Raw genomic sequence first — 16,567 nt, 5'->3', positions numbered from 1 at the left:
ATAAAAATTATTTTTCTATTATTATCATTTAATAAAAGGCTTTAGCCTTCAAATCCAATGTTACCTGCAAACAATTGGAGTTATATGCGGTTACAGCGTATACCCACGTAAAAAAACCTTCAAAAAATCAACATACGACGTGAAATAAAATATTAGTTACTTTCAAAAAAATATTTTTATCTTTATATTCGATCATTTAGTTAGGTTGTTTGATCGTTTGATGGAAAAATTATCATTTGTTTAATGATGATCAGCCATCATATTATCAATATCACTCAAGAATTTATATGGTAGCTCCGAGATGTCGTAGACCCCTTTAATGTGTTTAATAAAAAAAATGGTTCAGGCCATGGTAATATAATATATATATTATATAATATATTATTCACTAGCAATATTAATTACATTATAACATAATTATATGAATATTAGACATTATAATGATAAAAATATGTGCACTTGCAGATCGTCATCGTAAAACTATTTTGTTGAAAGTATATTTTTTCATAGAGTTATATAGTACATTAACATTATACTAAAATGTAAATTAGAAAAGACCATCTGAAAGTTTAAAATGGGTTCAATGTACGAATCAAAATACTTGAAATCTTCGTTAATTTATTATAATAAATAATGATAATGTTTGGAAAAATAAACGGTGCAGCGGAATCCTCATTCAGCCGATTAGAATCGATAAACGTTAATTGTACTTTTTCAACTTTTTATTTTTTGAACATCTATACTGGTTTAATAAATCATTAAACTTCTTCACACATCAATATTAATACTTAAGTTTAAAAATGTATCTAAAAATAAATTGTGTATTGCAGACATGTGAACATACTACTTATGTCCTTTGTGCGTGCGTGATACTGTGATATTATTATTTTAATTTTATTTATTCTAATAATTTTACATAATATACATACAATTTTTTGTGAATTTAAGAATTTTTTTTTTAAGATTGCCATTTTATTGAAAATATTTTTTAAAACAGTTCAAAAAATAAAAAAACATTACAATTAAATAAAAATTGACCAAGTTAGAACAAGTCATGTTTTTGAATAATTGCAATCAAAAAATCAATTATTTTACATTTCAATTAAAATATCTATTTATTTCAGCATGAAAATACTTTTACTAACTTAATTAAAGTTTTGATTTGAATAGAAATAAAAATAGCCGTGCCTTATCGTTCGCTGAGCAGCGATACTGGTTACCTATTTTTAAGTATCTTAATTATCATGAAGTGAACCTAAAGTTACGAAATTGGACATATCTAACAGTTATAATTAATGCAATTTATAATCCGTTGTGTTAATTGCCCAATCTCTGTCATAAAATTAAACAAAATATTCAAAATGTCTCACATGAAACATTAGAAAATGTTAAAAACGCTTGGGTTCAAAAACTTCAATTGTGTGTTACAAATAATGGAGGTCACTTCGAACATTTATAAAAAAAAAATTTAATGAATTATTTTTGTTTTATGTAATAAATTTTTTTTTCTATTATAACAATCAAGTTTAAAAATATTATCTGAATTTTAATTTTATTCTTTTCTTAAAACTCCACTAATAATTAGATATTTACAGATTGCCCTATAAAATCAGCATTCCAATCGAAATTGTTTAAATCGAGCAATTCGTGTTTTGCTAGGTAACAACTATTAATATAATTATTGAAAAACATAACTTGCTCTAACTTGGTCAATTTTTAATATTTTTTTCTTTCGAACGGTTTTAAAAAATATTTTCAATAAAATGACCATCTTAAAAATTTTAAATTCTTAAATGCATAAAAAAAAATTTTTTGAATTTTTTAAAAAATAATTTAATTTCCATACTTAGTATTGTAAAAAAACAGCGTTTTAATATATTGATTTCCCATGGAGATATTAAGAATGATACGGGACTTATGGGACGGACTGTATAAGTAGGATATAAATAGCGGTTCTGCTGCCCCCGCGCGCACCTCCACCCCCTCACCGGCTCGTCCTTTTATCCCAGCGCCGTATAGCTCGTCCTCCCCCCTCCCCCACCACCGTATGGCTCGTCCTCCTCCCCAATGCACATCTCCACCCTCACCTCCACCCATCACTTCATCGTCCCAACACTACACCTGTTGTCATATATTATATTATTGTACACTCCATGTCTCCATATTATTGTACTTCTTCTCCAGTGCTGTATAGCTCGTCCTCTCCCTCCAACATCGTATGGCTCGTCCTTACGGTGTTGGGGGAGGGGGGAGGACGAGCTATACGGCACTGGGGTAGAAGGACGAGCTATACGGCGCTGGGGTAGAAGGACGAGCCGGTGAGGGGGTGGATGTGCGCGCGGGGGCAGCAGAACCGCTATTTATATCCTACTTGTATAGGTATTATACCTATATTATAAAGACCGGATTTTTGTGCAGCTAACACCTAAACACGTGCAATTAAAATTCTGAAATGTGTAAAATTGTGCAAAAACAAATGACCAGCGTGCGTCAACTTGTAATTTATACGTTCATAATTTTGCCTTCTGTTTTCATTTCTAGATATTTTTCAATCCAACATTTTATTTTAGAGCAATGACTTCTACCAATTTTCGGCATTTTAAATTAAATAACTACCTATAAAATTGTTGTATAGAACACGAGTTGACTACGGCTGCTGAAAATGGACTATATAGTACTGTACTTATGTGTATATAATATTATGTAATCGACAATTGTAGTAGTATTGTCATTATCTTAATTATGTCGTATAAAGTCCAATACTTCATAATACGACAAAACAATATAGCAGTGAAAGTAGATAAATGTTATAGTATAGATTATAGAGCAATAATATTTGTACAAAAATATTAATTATTAGAATATTTTTGTAAAAAAAAAAAAAACCCCATAAACATGCAATTTTGTGCAAAACAAAACTTTCTTTAAATTAATCTACATCTTTTGATTTGAATTTGTAGCTTGTTTCTATAGGATTTAGAACACGCCATAAAATTATGCAATTGCATGGGAATCCGGTCTTTAAATTTATATGTATATGTCGTAGGTATATAGTCAAACTTAATTATTGATTGGTAATTATTATGTATAATATATATTTATGATTTAAGTACCGATGTACGTGTTTTACATATTAATAAATAATACACAGTTTTTTTTATATATTATATAAAATAACAATAAATAATTAATAGAAAGTATAGGTAAATGTTTAAAATAATACAAAATGTTTGATTTTTATTATTTGCCTGACTTGAAATAGGTATTTAGTTAAATGCCTAGTCATTTTATTAAATTACTAGGCATGGATAGTGAAATTGCATAAAAATTTAATTCTTTGTCTAAATGACTAGTCATTTAGTAAAATGTCTGATTTGACTATATACCTATGACATATACATATAATACAAAAATGCGTTGTCTCGGTCGGCGTGTGTAAACACTCGTTACATAATTAATAGTTGTTTTGCGCGGGATGACTATTTTTGATATTTATAACAAAATTACCAAAATTTTAAATCGCATTGGGAAAAACTTTATCTGTGTCATAGGTTTTAAATTTTTTTGATAACATGAATACAATATTTAAGATATCGGTTTGAGAACTATAGGTTTTTTTCACGGATATATTAATCTGTGGTTTTTTTTTTTTTTTGGTTTTGTTCGTGTAATTATTTAAAATGCATGGTTACTACTATCAAAAGAATTATTTATTTATACTTCATCGACTAATGGTTAATAATTTTTTGATTGCCTATTTAAGTGAAAAGCTGTAAGCAGTTGGAGCAAAGGGTGGGAAATAGATCAACAACTTCTTTTTTCTATTTAAAATTACGATAAATTTCTTTAGAAAAATTATACAGTAGGTACCTAACCTAACCTACACATTTTTCTTATGAAATTCATACTTAGATTAAATATTAAATTATTGAGTTATTGTATGTTTTACTTTTTGCTTTCATTTCAAAATTATTTATTAGTCTTGCACTAAACTTTTAACTTCTAAGTCGTGTTTTGTATTATTTAATCACTGTAATATGAGAAAAGTAGGTCGAAAATGATCATAACATTTTTAAGATATTTGAAAGGTTGATTGCATAAAATTTTTATGACCAATATCCCCAATACAATATATTTATTGAGTTCAGTTAGCCAAAAACGTGAAGCACATCTGTGTCTTTTTTGAATCCTTAAGTTCAATGTTGTTGACAAAATGAAACATCGTTTAACGTTATTACCCAACTGTAAAGTTTATTATTTTGAATTAAATTAAATAAATGTAAAATACCGTTAAATAGATTCTTGAACAACTGCTTCTCATTGAATCATGTGTGTATCAATGTATCATTATGCACGGTACTACTGTGCGATGATTCAAATTGCAATAAAACAATAAAATATGTTAATGTGACTCCAATGATCTACAATAATAAAAAAATGAATATTACCATAAGTTATAACATGTAAGTAATGAAATAAATACCTATAATATAATATATTTATATGAAAATTGATTAATCTTATTATATTTTCTTATATTATGTTAATACTTTATGTTATTTTTCTTGTGCTACTAAGGCTACAATGTGTATCTTTATTTTTAAAGAAATATGATTTTTTTTTTACTGAAAAGTAAATACCATTATCTTTTATAACATGTATAACCCGGTATAGGTACCCACTACCTATAATATTGGTTGTCTATATAATTCAGCGTTTCCCAAACATTTTCTCTGCAGCCGGACCCCTTGGAGATTTTCGTTTTTATATAAACTTTATTATGTATATTATAGTATTTTCAATTTACTTTCGCAGGTCCCCTCCGATACACGTGCGGACTCAGGGGTCCGCGGACCACATTTTAGGAAACGCTGGTCTATATGCATGTTATTATAATAGGTTATTGTACCGTGGTTATCAGAGATAGATTTAACGTTATTAGACCACCGCATGCATGTACGATGACTTTGCGTGCTACTACTTGACGCATGAACTCTTGCACCTGTTGACAGAAAATTTGAGTTAGTGCATAGGTAGGTTAACTGTATAATATAAGTTAATTATTAAATAACTGTTTTCAAATAAATATATTTTATTTTAATTATACCTATTATGCTGTATAGTATGTATTCATGTTTATAATATTTCGTGAAGAGTCTACAGTAATTTATTTTTGAATTACATCAAAATAAAAAAAAATATTTTAAACTATAGTTTTTGTGTGAAATTTCCCATTTTATGTTTTTGTTATCTTCTCAATTATTTTTAAAAAGTAGGTACTGGACATTTTTTTCTTTTGACTTACCAAAATTATTAATTATTAATTAAAACTCATAATTTTTAACCACAATTTTTATTGTTCCAACATATAAAAGCGGTAGAACAAAATCAAAAATTAAAATTAAAAGCACACATCATTATAAGACCAATACAATTCGCTCTGTTCAAAATTTAAAAAAATTTGTAAAAACTTAACTGTCAAATGGTTAAAATTAAAATATATAGGTAGGGTATATATTATATACTCGTATATACTATATAAATATATTAATATATTGTATAGTTATACGTACCTACACATAACTGCCTATATAAAAGCAAAGATGTGATAAAAAATACTTTAAAAATATATTTTCACAATATTATATTTTTTTTAGTGCTAATAAACTGTATAATACCCAAATAAATAATGTGTATGATGTATTTAGTTAACATTTTTATACTAGATACCTACCTATATATAAATATATATGTTAAAACAATAATATTTAATCGTTTTAAATCATCAATTAATGATTGCGTCCAATTTTTTTTTTTTAATAAACAGAATTTGCACCTACTAAGTACCTACATATTAATCATATTATACACATATATTATATAATCACCTACATGACCACAAAAATACATATCTTATTTGTAGATATTGAACAAGTTAATGTAATGTTATCGTTATGGATATCTAATTATAGTAAATAAAGCCGTATAGGTTATACTTTATATTATACCTAAACTTACCGCTTCAATTTCTTGCATTTTACTTATGTATGGTTCTCCAGAGAGTCGACTTTCTTTGAAAATATCCAACAACAGTGTATTCAAATTGTCAAACATTTCACTCGACTATCCAAAAATAAAATAAATTAATTTTGAGTACATAATTATTTATTGTATTTATTATAGAATCTATAAGAACATTAAGTATTAATAGTAATAATCATATATAGGCAGATGTAATAATTTTATAAGATTGATAGATAATACTCAATAGGCAGCACTGAGATAGATGAGAATATACTGGAGCGCGGACTATGATGTAAAAACGGGCCGACGTATTTTTCGTTACCCCCACTCCTGTATGGCAAGAAATTGAACTTCCATACCAATAACATTGAAAGACTACACATTTTAACTTGACATAACTCTGGGATAAATTATCGTATTACGTTAACTTTGGTATCAAAATTTTTGTTTTTATGTGTACTTCAAACTTATATTTACAAAATATAAAAATAAAAACTCTGAACAACATTTTTATTAAAAACAAAATTGCCCACGCTGTAGTATAAATAGTATAATACTCATCACGCGATACCATATTATAATTTATATTATTTAATGAAATTAATATTAAAAATATAGTTTTAATAATTTTATTATAATGAATTTTGGAAAAAAAAGCCCCATACCAACTAAATACATTTTTTTTAAATTTTATAATGTACCTTTATATCAACTTAATTATGTAACACTTTTTTTGACATATAGGTATTTATAATATATATTATATAAAATATTCGTTTAATAATTTGTAACTACTTTTATATCATAATAATATTTAATAAAATAATACACCAAATATTTTAAATTATAGGTATAAACTATACATTTGAAGTATCTATAAGGGATTAATCATAATAAAAATAACATAAAATAAAATAGATGTCATTTGTATATAGTTTTAAAAAATGTTTAAGGGTGGTAAAAAATTTCATACAATAGAAATAAATAAAAATAATTATCATAATAAAGGCATTGTTTTCTGATGTTGTGGCTAACTATTAGAAATATTAGACTACTATTAGAAAATCTAATACCTACACTTATCTCATGCATAGTATTCACTATTTTTGTTTTGTGTATTTACTAATAACATGTTTTACATTTTATTAATTATATAAGGTAATTGAGACTTTAAGTTAATTTCCATATAAAAATGGTTTTGTCATGTTCGGCCTTTAGATGTACAAAGAGTTGGAACAAGGAAAGTAAATTAAAATCTATTCAATTCCATAGGTGAATAATATATTATCTAATTATTATATTTTTAATGTAATGTAGATGGTCTTGATAAATATATTTTTAATTTTTTAATTTAAAATCATGCTGTTTATTGCAATTAATAGGTTCTATAACTATTGTAATAAAATATAAATTAGTATCCAATTAAAATTTAAAACCCTAATTTTAATATCTAGATTCCCACTCAAAAAACCTGAGTTATTACAAAAATAAATAAAAATGTTCAGAGTTTTTATTTTTATTTTTTGTAAATACAAGTTTGAAGTACACATAAAAACAAAAATTTTGATACCAAAGTTAACGTAATACGACCATTTATCCCAGAGTTGTGTCAAGTTAAAATGTGTAGTTTTTCAATGTTATTGGTATGGCAGTTCAATTTCTTGCCATACAGGAGTGGGGGTAACGAAAAATACGTCGGCCCGTTTTTCGTAATATACGAGCATAGGCAAGTCCGCGCTCCAGTATATTCTTATCTATCTCAGTGATAGGCAGTGATGTATTTAGGGTGGCAGGGGGGGGGGCTTGGGCCCCGGGTGGTAAATTTTGGAGAGTATTTTGGTATATTTGGTAATTTGGGTGATTAAAAAAAGTAATGGCCCTCAGTTAACCAAGAGCTCAAAATTCTTAAATACGTCTCTGTCAATAGGTATATAAGTATATTATACGTATATTATGCACTTACACAAATAGATTCATCATTAATTTACTCGAATAGCTCAATCGTTATTTATAAATTTCATATAATCTCAAAAATATTTAAAGGTTAATAAAAGAATTAATTTTCCAAAAAATATAATTAAAATAATCGGGCGATCATATTGTGTTCTGTATAATCTATAACACGTTGTAGACGTCTTAATACAACTCATTAAAACCCCCGTTTTCCAGTTTTACTCACTGTTTACTTAATTATTATTTATTCAATTCAGGCGTACTCATCATAAATTAATATTAAACGTTTTTCACTTTTCTCATTTAATATTCTAATAATTCTGCAAAGAATCAAACTGCAGGTGGTCTCAGGACGCAGATTTGAAGCGAGCAGAAGTAACAGAGGAGGGCCCCTTTGTAATTTATTATATATATATGTATTATTTGTGTCTCGTGATTGAAAAAAACCTTTATACGCGATTCAAAACCGATAAAACATATTGTAATATTATAATATCATTAAATATACTTGAGCGGCCAGTTCGTCGCACGTGTACGCCAAATAGGTAAACTGTCCGAACCAAGCTATCAGTTGGACGACGACGGCTAGCGACATGTTGGTACGCGCGTCCGAGTCGTCGGTGAGCCGATGGAACACCGATATGGCCACGTACGTGACGCGGACGGCGGCCAGGAGGACGGCGGCCATGAGGTCTACGCCGTAAGCCCCGCACACGCCGCCCGTCACCAGCCCGGTGATCCGCCAGTGTCTGCGGGCCAGCCGCGCGATCACGTCCCGTTGGCGGCAGTTTTCGTCGTCGTCGGCGGCGCCGTCATCCGCTGACGACCGGACGCGACGCATCCGGCCGACCGGCAACAGGCGTGTGATGCTGCGGTTGACGGACCGCATGCTGCTGCTGGCCACGACCAGCAGGGCGGCCGCGGTGCCGTGCGTCGCGACCGGCGCGCAGCTGGCCACCGCGGCCACGGCGGTCGCGGCCCTGCGCCACGCGCCCTGGTGGCCGGGCGATATCACGTTGGCGGCCATCGCGAACTGTGCGACCGGAAACGCCACGATCAGGTACGCGTGCCACGGGACGCCGACGACCGCCGACGATGACGGTTTTCCCGCGCCGCCGCCGCCGCCGCCGTCGTCGTCGTCGTCCAAGTGACCGGCCGCGGCCGAGTTCAGACACTCGGCCGTGGACCGCCGGCGCCACGTGACGGCCGCCACCAGGGCGCAGATCTCCGACGTCCTGTCCAGCCAGGCGACGGCGTAGTACACGCACGCGTACACGCACCACACGCCGCCGCACACGGTGTCGTAGCACGAGGCCTGCGGCAATTGCGTGACGGCCTGCACGGTGACCGGCCACGTTTCCACGACGATCCGGTGCACAACGGCCGCCAGACAGACGGCGTTCCAAGCGCGGGCCGCCGCCAACCGCCAGCGGACGGCCGACGTCGCGGTGGCCGCGAACTGCCGCCGGTCGGCCGCCGCGGTCTCGGCCAACACCAAAACCCCGGCCACCTTGCCCGTCCAGTACACCAGAGCGGCCCACGTGTGCACTACCCGTTGTCGCGCCGTGGACGACGACCACCGGGCCATCGTTGTCGTCGTTAATAAATCAGCGAGATTTGCGTTGCCTGCAGGTGAAAAATACGACGTAATGTCCCTCCCCCCCCCAAAAAAAAACGCCGCGAGAACTATGAAAAATGTTACTGTATGTGTACGACTGCAGCAGGTCTTGATTTTATAACGCTGAATTTCTCTTATTTCGTTTCGTTTCTTCGTAGAAGACAACATACAGCTGATATTGAAACATCTCTTTCTAGTATATATAAGGTAACGTAATCACAAAATGTATCATTAAACAATAAAATGCTGTCGAACTATTTGATTTTTTTTTTTTTTTTTTTAAAGATTATAAATTATAATATTACACGGTTGACAGCTGCGAGTCGCACGAGTATAACGCGCTCAAATAACAGGCGCACTGACTGAACAACCGAACGAAATTATTACGTCGAACGACACAATATTATATATTATTTGGGCGTGTTTAATAAACTTTAATGGTCACAACCAAATCATATATGTTTTTGCGATATTATTATTCCAATCTTCTTAAAATTGTTTACTTAGGTAGTTAGGTATCGCATTATTCCTGTGAAATCCTAAACGCCTTTATACTTATTACTATTTATTATAAATTATTAACACCCAATAATGTTATTGGTTCGTTTGTTACTGAACTTAGCATTATTATACTATTATATTATATCAAAGTACCGACAATCTTTTAAATATTTAAACCATTGGGTATATTGTGTTAAATGTTTCATTTTTTTTTTATAAACCAAGTGCTGACGTCGTGGACGGTCGGACAGGTTTATCAATAATACAATATTCCTTTATTAAGGTCATAATATTCTTTGAATTATGCCGATGAGTTATAATAGAAGCGATAAAGGTATAACTTCCAAAAGCTTTTTTTTATTATATAAATTTGAATGAATGAATAGTTAATAATATGTAGGTACTATAATTTAAAATGTCGTTATAAAAGTTCAATAGTTTATGAAAAAAAAAATTTACATTCCGTAATATTATCATAACAAGTGCATTGTGATGATATAGGTACATTGGTTCCCTCCCTATCCACGATTCCAACCCTGAAAAAAAAGGTTAGGTTACATAGATTACTTACACTAAATAATATTTAATTTATCTACATTGCTCTCAAACAACAATGTCGAATCCAGAAACCGACAAATCGTTATAGGATAATTATATTCTAATTACATGCCTACTCCTAAAATAACTATTATAAATAATATTATATTATATTACATAGGTAGTTGGCTGTGTGCCATACAATGAGTGTAGATTGAAAATGGATACTTTTCTTGAATTTTTTTTGAGCCCCACCATGTACTCCAGACATTACACTTGCCCTATCATAGTATAATATGATTGAGAAATTATGGGAACATTATGTAAGTTATATTTTTCGAGAGAATAAATAATTGCTGATGTCAACGATTGTGTATTTTGATTTTCAGAAACATTGATAAAGCCCAAAAAAGTTCAAAGACTTGAAAATGATTGGTGTATCGAATGCACAATGCTAGGTATTTGTTCTTCTTTAAAACTTCTAAAAAAATGTATTTTAATAAATTATAAAAAATACGAGCCAATATCATTAGGTAGTTAGTTAAGTTAACTTGGGTATGGTTTATTACCTGGTTTCATCACACGTTAAAGATAAAAAACCACATATCTTTATATCAATGCTTATAGTTGAAATTACATCATTTGCACAAAGTTGAACAATTTATCTTAAAACATTCAATTTAAAACTTATTTTTGAAAAGCCTGGGGAAGCAAATGCCCCAGCTTGCCCCTTCTGGGCGCCTATGCTTTAGATGACTTCAAAAAAATATTTAATATAAACCCTAATAAAGTTAAAACTTAGTTAAATTTATTCATACTAATATATTATTTTATAATTAAGACTGTATCATACTTGTTTGATTTATACTACCTACTTGAAGACTTCATTGTTTATGATTTGAATTTTATATAAGAAACAATTTTTTTAAATTATTACCAATTTACAATTATTATAAGTTTTTTTTTTTTTAATTAAAATATTTTTAAACAAAAAAGATATATTGTGGAAAATGTGTTATTTAGTTATTATAGCGTAATTACAATTAAATAATTATATGGAATTTAAACCGGACATATTATTAGGTAGTTTAAATAAATTGTCTACTTTTTTTTCAATAAGTTACAAGTAAATAGTTTAAATATATAAAATAAACAATTAGCTGTATATTGACAAAATAGAATATTTTATTGATTTTAAATTTTATACTTTAATACATATTTAAAACAACCAGAATTTAATATTTTATTATGAATTTGCTACCAACTTGGGGAAGGAGATTCAAAATTTCATGTATAATGTGTTGCCTAATATAAATGTACATACCTACATAAAAACATAAAAAATGTCAAATTTATATTTCTTATTCTGTCTACAACCAATTGTTGTCAGTTTTTTTCTAAAAAAAAATAGTTTTTCGTATTTTTCACAATTTAAAATACATGTAATCATTTCAAAAACGCACTATACACATTAAAAAAACGTCAGAGTATCATATTATAAAACAATAATAATATGAAATATCTTCGAATTTAATATCAAAAAATACAAAATACCGTTTTTTTTGTCAAAATCACATTATGTACAATACTTAGACTACAAGTACAGACTTATACAGTTGGTATTAGCCACTAACCAGTACCCAGTAGGTACATTTTAGTAAGCAGTATTTGACCAGATGGTATTGAAAAAATCGTATCTCACATATAAATTATGGTCCAAATTCTGATGATGCGATTTGGGTCAATGTAAATAGTGTCCCATACTTAATTTTGTAGCCCGGTTAAGTGTATTTTGGTTTTGTAGTAGGTACCTACCCACAAAAAATTAAGGCCTAAATATTTTTTATTCATTCAATTTTCAATTACGTCAAATCAACTAAATGAGGTAATATAATATAAAAGACTTATAGTATATCTAATAATTATTGACATATTTTTGAGATTTTATTTTCTGTTTCATTTCAATTTAAATAATTATTTATCTTTTTCACGGTTGAATAAATAATAATTAATAATACATTCATAAGGCTTATCAAAGTTAGTTGATAACGAATATTGTTATCTGAGATAATGATTTATGGGTAGATAAGCGTTATCTACATAGTTGTCGACATCTTGGGTAATATTTATAGGTACAAGTAATTATGGCTTGAACTATTTTTTTTTTTTAGTAACAGTATTCACTTTTACCTCAGCAATTAAGTTTCTTTTTTTGTAAGTTATATTAGAAATATTTATTTAATGACACATTACAGTAAGTAAAGCAAATCCTATCAACTTTAATATTGATTATTCAACGTTTGATATTATTGATGTGTATATACTATACTATATATATTAAAACTAAATAATATTGTGCAATAGTCACAAATATAGTTTAACAATGTCGGCTTCAAGAGGTACAGATGCAACACGGGTGCTGAGAGGTGCTCAAATGGTAATGGAGGAAATATTTAAGGCTAACGAACTTAACTGCAAAAGAAACATGAAAAACTGTAGCATTACAACTGCATTTAAAGATGTTACAGTTCAATTTGCCGACAAGCTTGGAGCATCTAAATTAACAGTAATTCAATGCAATTTCTATTATACAATAGTTACTAGTGGATATTTTATCAAATAATATTTTAAGTATATAATCTATCTAAACCAATGGTTCCTAAACTTCATTATCCGTGCCAATAATATAGATTAGATCGATCAAAAACATAAATGTAATAATAAAAAAATCAAACAGATATAATGTGGTATTGTAGTATGAATCAATAACAACTAAAAACATATGACAAACATTTGCATATTGTCAATCATACAGAATATTGATTCCGTATTTCTGTAATTGATCACGAGCATAGCTTAACTTAATGACTCAATATTTAAGGTCACTTAATATATGTATTGTTGGAATACTTAGATAATCTTTAGTAGACGAATAGTAAAACAATTATTTATTGTCTTTACCCAGGTTTATTATTAACTTATGTGTTCTATCATTTCTTCTTAAGAGTTGTACATTTTCATTTTTTGCCAACATTCAAATTATTGGCTTTTGTTTACTTCTTTAATATGGTTAATTTATATTGAGTTATTATAAGCAACTAAAAATAAATGTATTTTTAGATCATGTCTAAAGTTTTCTCTTTAAGTACAAGAATTTTATTTATGTGTTGATTTATATTCATAATTGTTTTTCTTTTATAGCCAGAAAATATCACAAAAGAAGTTTCTGAGAGATCAGCTATGGTATTTGAGGGTCTGCGAAATGTCATAATTATGACACGTAAGTTATTAATACTAAAGTTTCAATAAACATTATTAATTACTATATTTTTTTATAGTTCAGCAAAATAATCAGTTTGAAGAAAATATACAAACTAATCCAATAGATCTTTTACCATTAGATCAAGTTCCTCATGAAGGTCAAGCATTAAACGGGCCATTTAAGGTTCCAAGTGATGTATTGAAGAAACATTGTTTTTATGGATCTTGCACTAGAGACTTAGTTGTTGATCCTCTTAAACCTAATATTATTGGACAAAAATTATATTATAGTAGTATTGAGGAAGAATCAAAACAAAAAGCTACTGATAAAAGTAAAAATGAAATGAAAGAAAAACGTAAACCAACTGTTAACAAAAATACAAAACCAAAACAACAGGTTGTTTAAAATTTGTTAGAATATTGTATAAGAGTATAAAACTATATTCTGAAAACAATTTTTAGTTAAGTGGTTCTGCAAAACAAAGAACTGTACCATCTTCACATATTGGTCGAATGTTGTCATTTGGTGGACTTGCAGCTGGAATAGGTATTGGAGCTGTTACAGAAATGACAAAACGTACACTAGGAGTGAGCAATTCCACCAAAAAAGAGGAAGGTGGTTACATGGAAAGTGCATTTATATCTCCAGAAAATGCTGAACGTATTGCTAATACATTATGCGAAGTTCGAGGTTTGTTAATATTGCTGTATAAAATTGTATTTATTAGTATTTTTGATTTGTATAATTTTCTAGGTGCTGCTTTAAAAATTGGTCAAATTCTTAGTATTCAAGACAATAATTTATTAAGTCCACAGCTTCAGAAAGCATTTGAAAGAGTGCGCCAATCAGCAGATTTCATGCCAACTTGGCAATTAGAAGTAATAATGAATTAATTTTTGTTTGATATTATTTTTGTAATAATTTTTTATCAATTTTTATTTGTTTTTTATTTTTATTTAGAAAGTATTAGCTAAAGAGTTGGGTACTAACTGGAAAGAACGTTTCCAAACTTTTAATTTGAAGCCTTTTGCTGCTGCTTCTATTGGTCAAGTACATGAAGCTACAATTCACGATGGAACTAGAGTCGCAGTCAAAGTTCAATATCCTGGTGTTGCTGATAGCATAAAGAGTGATATTGATAATTTGGTTGGTGTTATGAAAGTGTGGAATATGTTTCCAGAAGGCATGTTTATAGATAACATTGTTAAAGTAGCTAATAAAGAACTGTCCAATGAAGTAGATTACATTCGAGAGGCAGAATGTACAAGGAAATTTAGAGAGTTACTGGAACCTTATAATGATTATTATGTACCAAAAGTCATCGGTAAGTCATATAACATTATATATTTTGTAAATTGTCATTGACCTGATTAAAATAATTTATAAATTAAAAATCTATGACTTCAAAGTGTTATAAAAATTTCTAAGTCTATGAATGTTTAATCTGTTTTATAATATACTAGTTTATAAAGTCTGTATGATTTACATATATCTTAAAAGATATTTTTATTGTAGATGAAGTTAGTACCAAACGGATATTCACATCTGAATTAATTGAGGGAATACCATTGGACAAATGTGATTACATGGATCAGGATACCCGCAACAATTTGTGTTTTTTAGTATTACAATTGTGCCTTAAAGAGCTTTTTGAATTTGCGTACATGCAAACTGATCCAAATTGGGCCAATTTTTTTTATAATGAAAGAACTAAACAAGTAAATAATTATTATAAAATTATTAATTTTATATTTTAATGCTGATTTCTAAAATATAATATTAAATGAAGACATTTTTTATTTCAGTTGATTTTATTGGATTTTGGAGCAACTCGTTCTTTTGATCAAAAGTTTTTAAGTGATTATTTAAGAATCATTAAGGCAGCAGCAGATAACGATCGTGAACTAGTTCTGAATTTTTCCAAAGAAATGGGATTTTTAACAGGATATGAGTCAAAGGCAATGGAAGAAGCTCATGTTGATATGGTTATGATTATGGGAGAAGTGTTTCAATATGATGGAGAGTATGATTTTGGCTCTCAGAATTCTACTAAACGTATCCAATCGTTATTACCAATAATTCTACACCAGCGACTAGCACCTCCACCTGAAGAAATCTATAGCATTCACAGGAAATTATCTGGTACAATTAGCAAAATTTTTAATATTTCAAATCATAAAAATATATATATTTTTTATTTTCAGGTATATTTTTACTTTGCTCCAAATTAAAAGCAAAGTTTATGTGCAGAAAATTGTTCTTTGATACTTACGAACAGTTCAAACACAAATATTAATAATTTAAATGGTAGTAATTTATATAAAATATATGTACTAAAATTTTTAGATGTTATTTGTTAACAAAAAAAAAAAAAAAAAAATGTGCAATTGAGGAAAAACAGATCAACATTTTTAATTTTCTAGATAATATATTGTTTTTATTGCTTTATTATCATTCTTTTTTTATTATTAAAAATTAGCATGTTATTATAATTACAATTGACTAAATTCTCGATTCAAAACAATAACTAAAAATACTATAGCCTATTATGTAGGAAAACAGTTTTCCTTATAAAGGATTGTTTTATAGCTTTTAATAATTGAGTACCTACAACATATTTTTGGTATAATTTTTTTGAATAATTTATTTATTTAAAAATAGACTAAGGTTTG

General features: G+C 29.7%; 2 protein-coding genes across 3 annotated transcripts; one reads left to right on the top strand and one right to left on the bottom strand.

Annotated features, from left to right (window-relative positions):
• Positions 1 to 3,902: 3,902 nt before the first annotated feature.
• LOC126551356 (uncharacterized) lies at positions 3,903 to 9,884 on the bottom strand. The gene is made up of 4 exons (XM_050204445.1): positions 8,486 to 9,884; positions 6,019 to 6,123; positions 4,910 to 5,002; positions 3,903 to 4,421 (listed from the first exon to the last, which is right to left on the bottom strand). Exons 1-4 carry the CDS (start codon positions 9,761 to 9,763, stop codon positions 4,326 to 4,328), a joined length of 1,572 nt encoding a protein of 523 aa, XP_050060402.1. The 5' UTR covers positions 9,764 to 9,884; the 3' UTR covers positions 3,903 to 4,325.
• A 2,845-nt stretch (positions 9,885 to 12,729) lies between these two features.
• Positions 12,730 to 16,343, top strand: LOC114127701 (atypical kinase COQ8B, mitochondrial). 2 transcript variants are annotated; one of them, XM_027992025.2, is made up of 10 exons: positions 12,730 to 12,887; positions 12,998 to 13,199; positions 13,835 to 13,913; positions 13,972 to 14,291; positions 14,357 to 14,585; positions 14,649 to 14,773; positions 14,856 to 15,219; positions 15,411 to 15,613; positions 15,701 to 16,037; positions 16,100 to 16,343. In XM_027992025.2, the coding sequence occupies exons 2-10, from the start codon at positions 13,017 to 13,019 to the stop codon at positions 16,189 to 16,191; spliced, it is 1,932 nt and encodes a 643-aa protein (XP_027847826.2). In that variant the 5' UTR covers positions 12,730 to 12,887; positions 12,998 to 13,016; the 3' UTR covers positions 16,192 to 16,343. The 2 variants fall into 2 exon arrangements, with proteins under 2 accessions (XP_027847826.2, XP_027847827.2); XM_027992026.2 differs by having other exon boundaries at positions 12,747 to 13,199.
• Positions 16,344 to 16,567: the final 224 nt, after the last annotated feature.

This window comes from Aphis gossypii, chromosome 3, assembly GCF_020184175.1.
Source record: "Aphis gossypii isolate Hap1 chromosome 3, ASM2018417v2, whole genome shotgun sequence".
Classification (NCBI taxonomy): Eukaryota; Metazoa; Arthropoda; class Insecta; order Hemiptera; family Aphididae; genus Aphis; species Aphis gossypii.
The sequence above is the reverse complement of the archived record's forward strand: the minus strand, read 5'-3'. Positions and strand labels throughout refer to the sequence as shown.

Coding starts and splice junctions, on each gene's coding strand:
- LOC126551356 (XM_050204445.1), bottom strand. CDS start 9,763: ATGTTGTCTTCTACGAAGAAACGAAACGAAATAAGAGAAATTCAGCGT. Junction 6,124..8,485: donor GCGACGAACTGGCCGCTCAA/GTATATTTAATG, acceptor ATTTTTGGATAG/TCGAGTGAAATGTTTGACAA. Junction 5,003..6,018: donor AAATGCAAGAAATTGAAGCG/GTAAGTTTAGGT, acceptor TTCTGTCAACAG/GTGCAAGAGTTCATGCGTCA.
- LOC114127701 (XM_027992025.2), top strand. CDS start 13,017: ATGTCGGCTTCAAGAGGTACAGATGCAACACGGGTGCTGAGAGGTGCT. Junction 13,914..13,971: donor AAATGTCATAATTATGACAC/GTAAGTTATTAA, acceptor ATTTTTTTATAG/TTCAGCAAAATAATCAGTTT. Junction 14,586..14,648: donor TACATTATGCGAAGTTCGAG/GTTTGTTAATAT, acceptor ATAATTTTCTAG/GTGCTGCTTTAAAAATTGGT.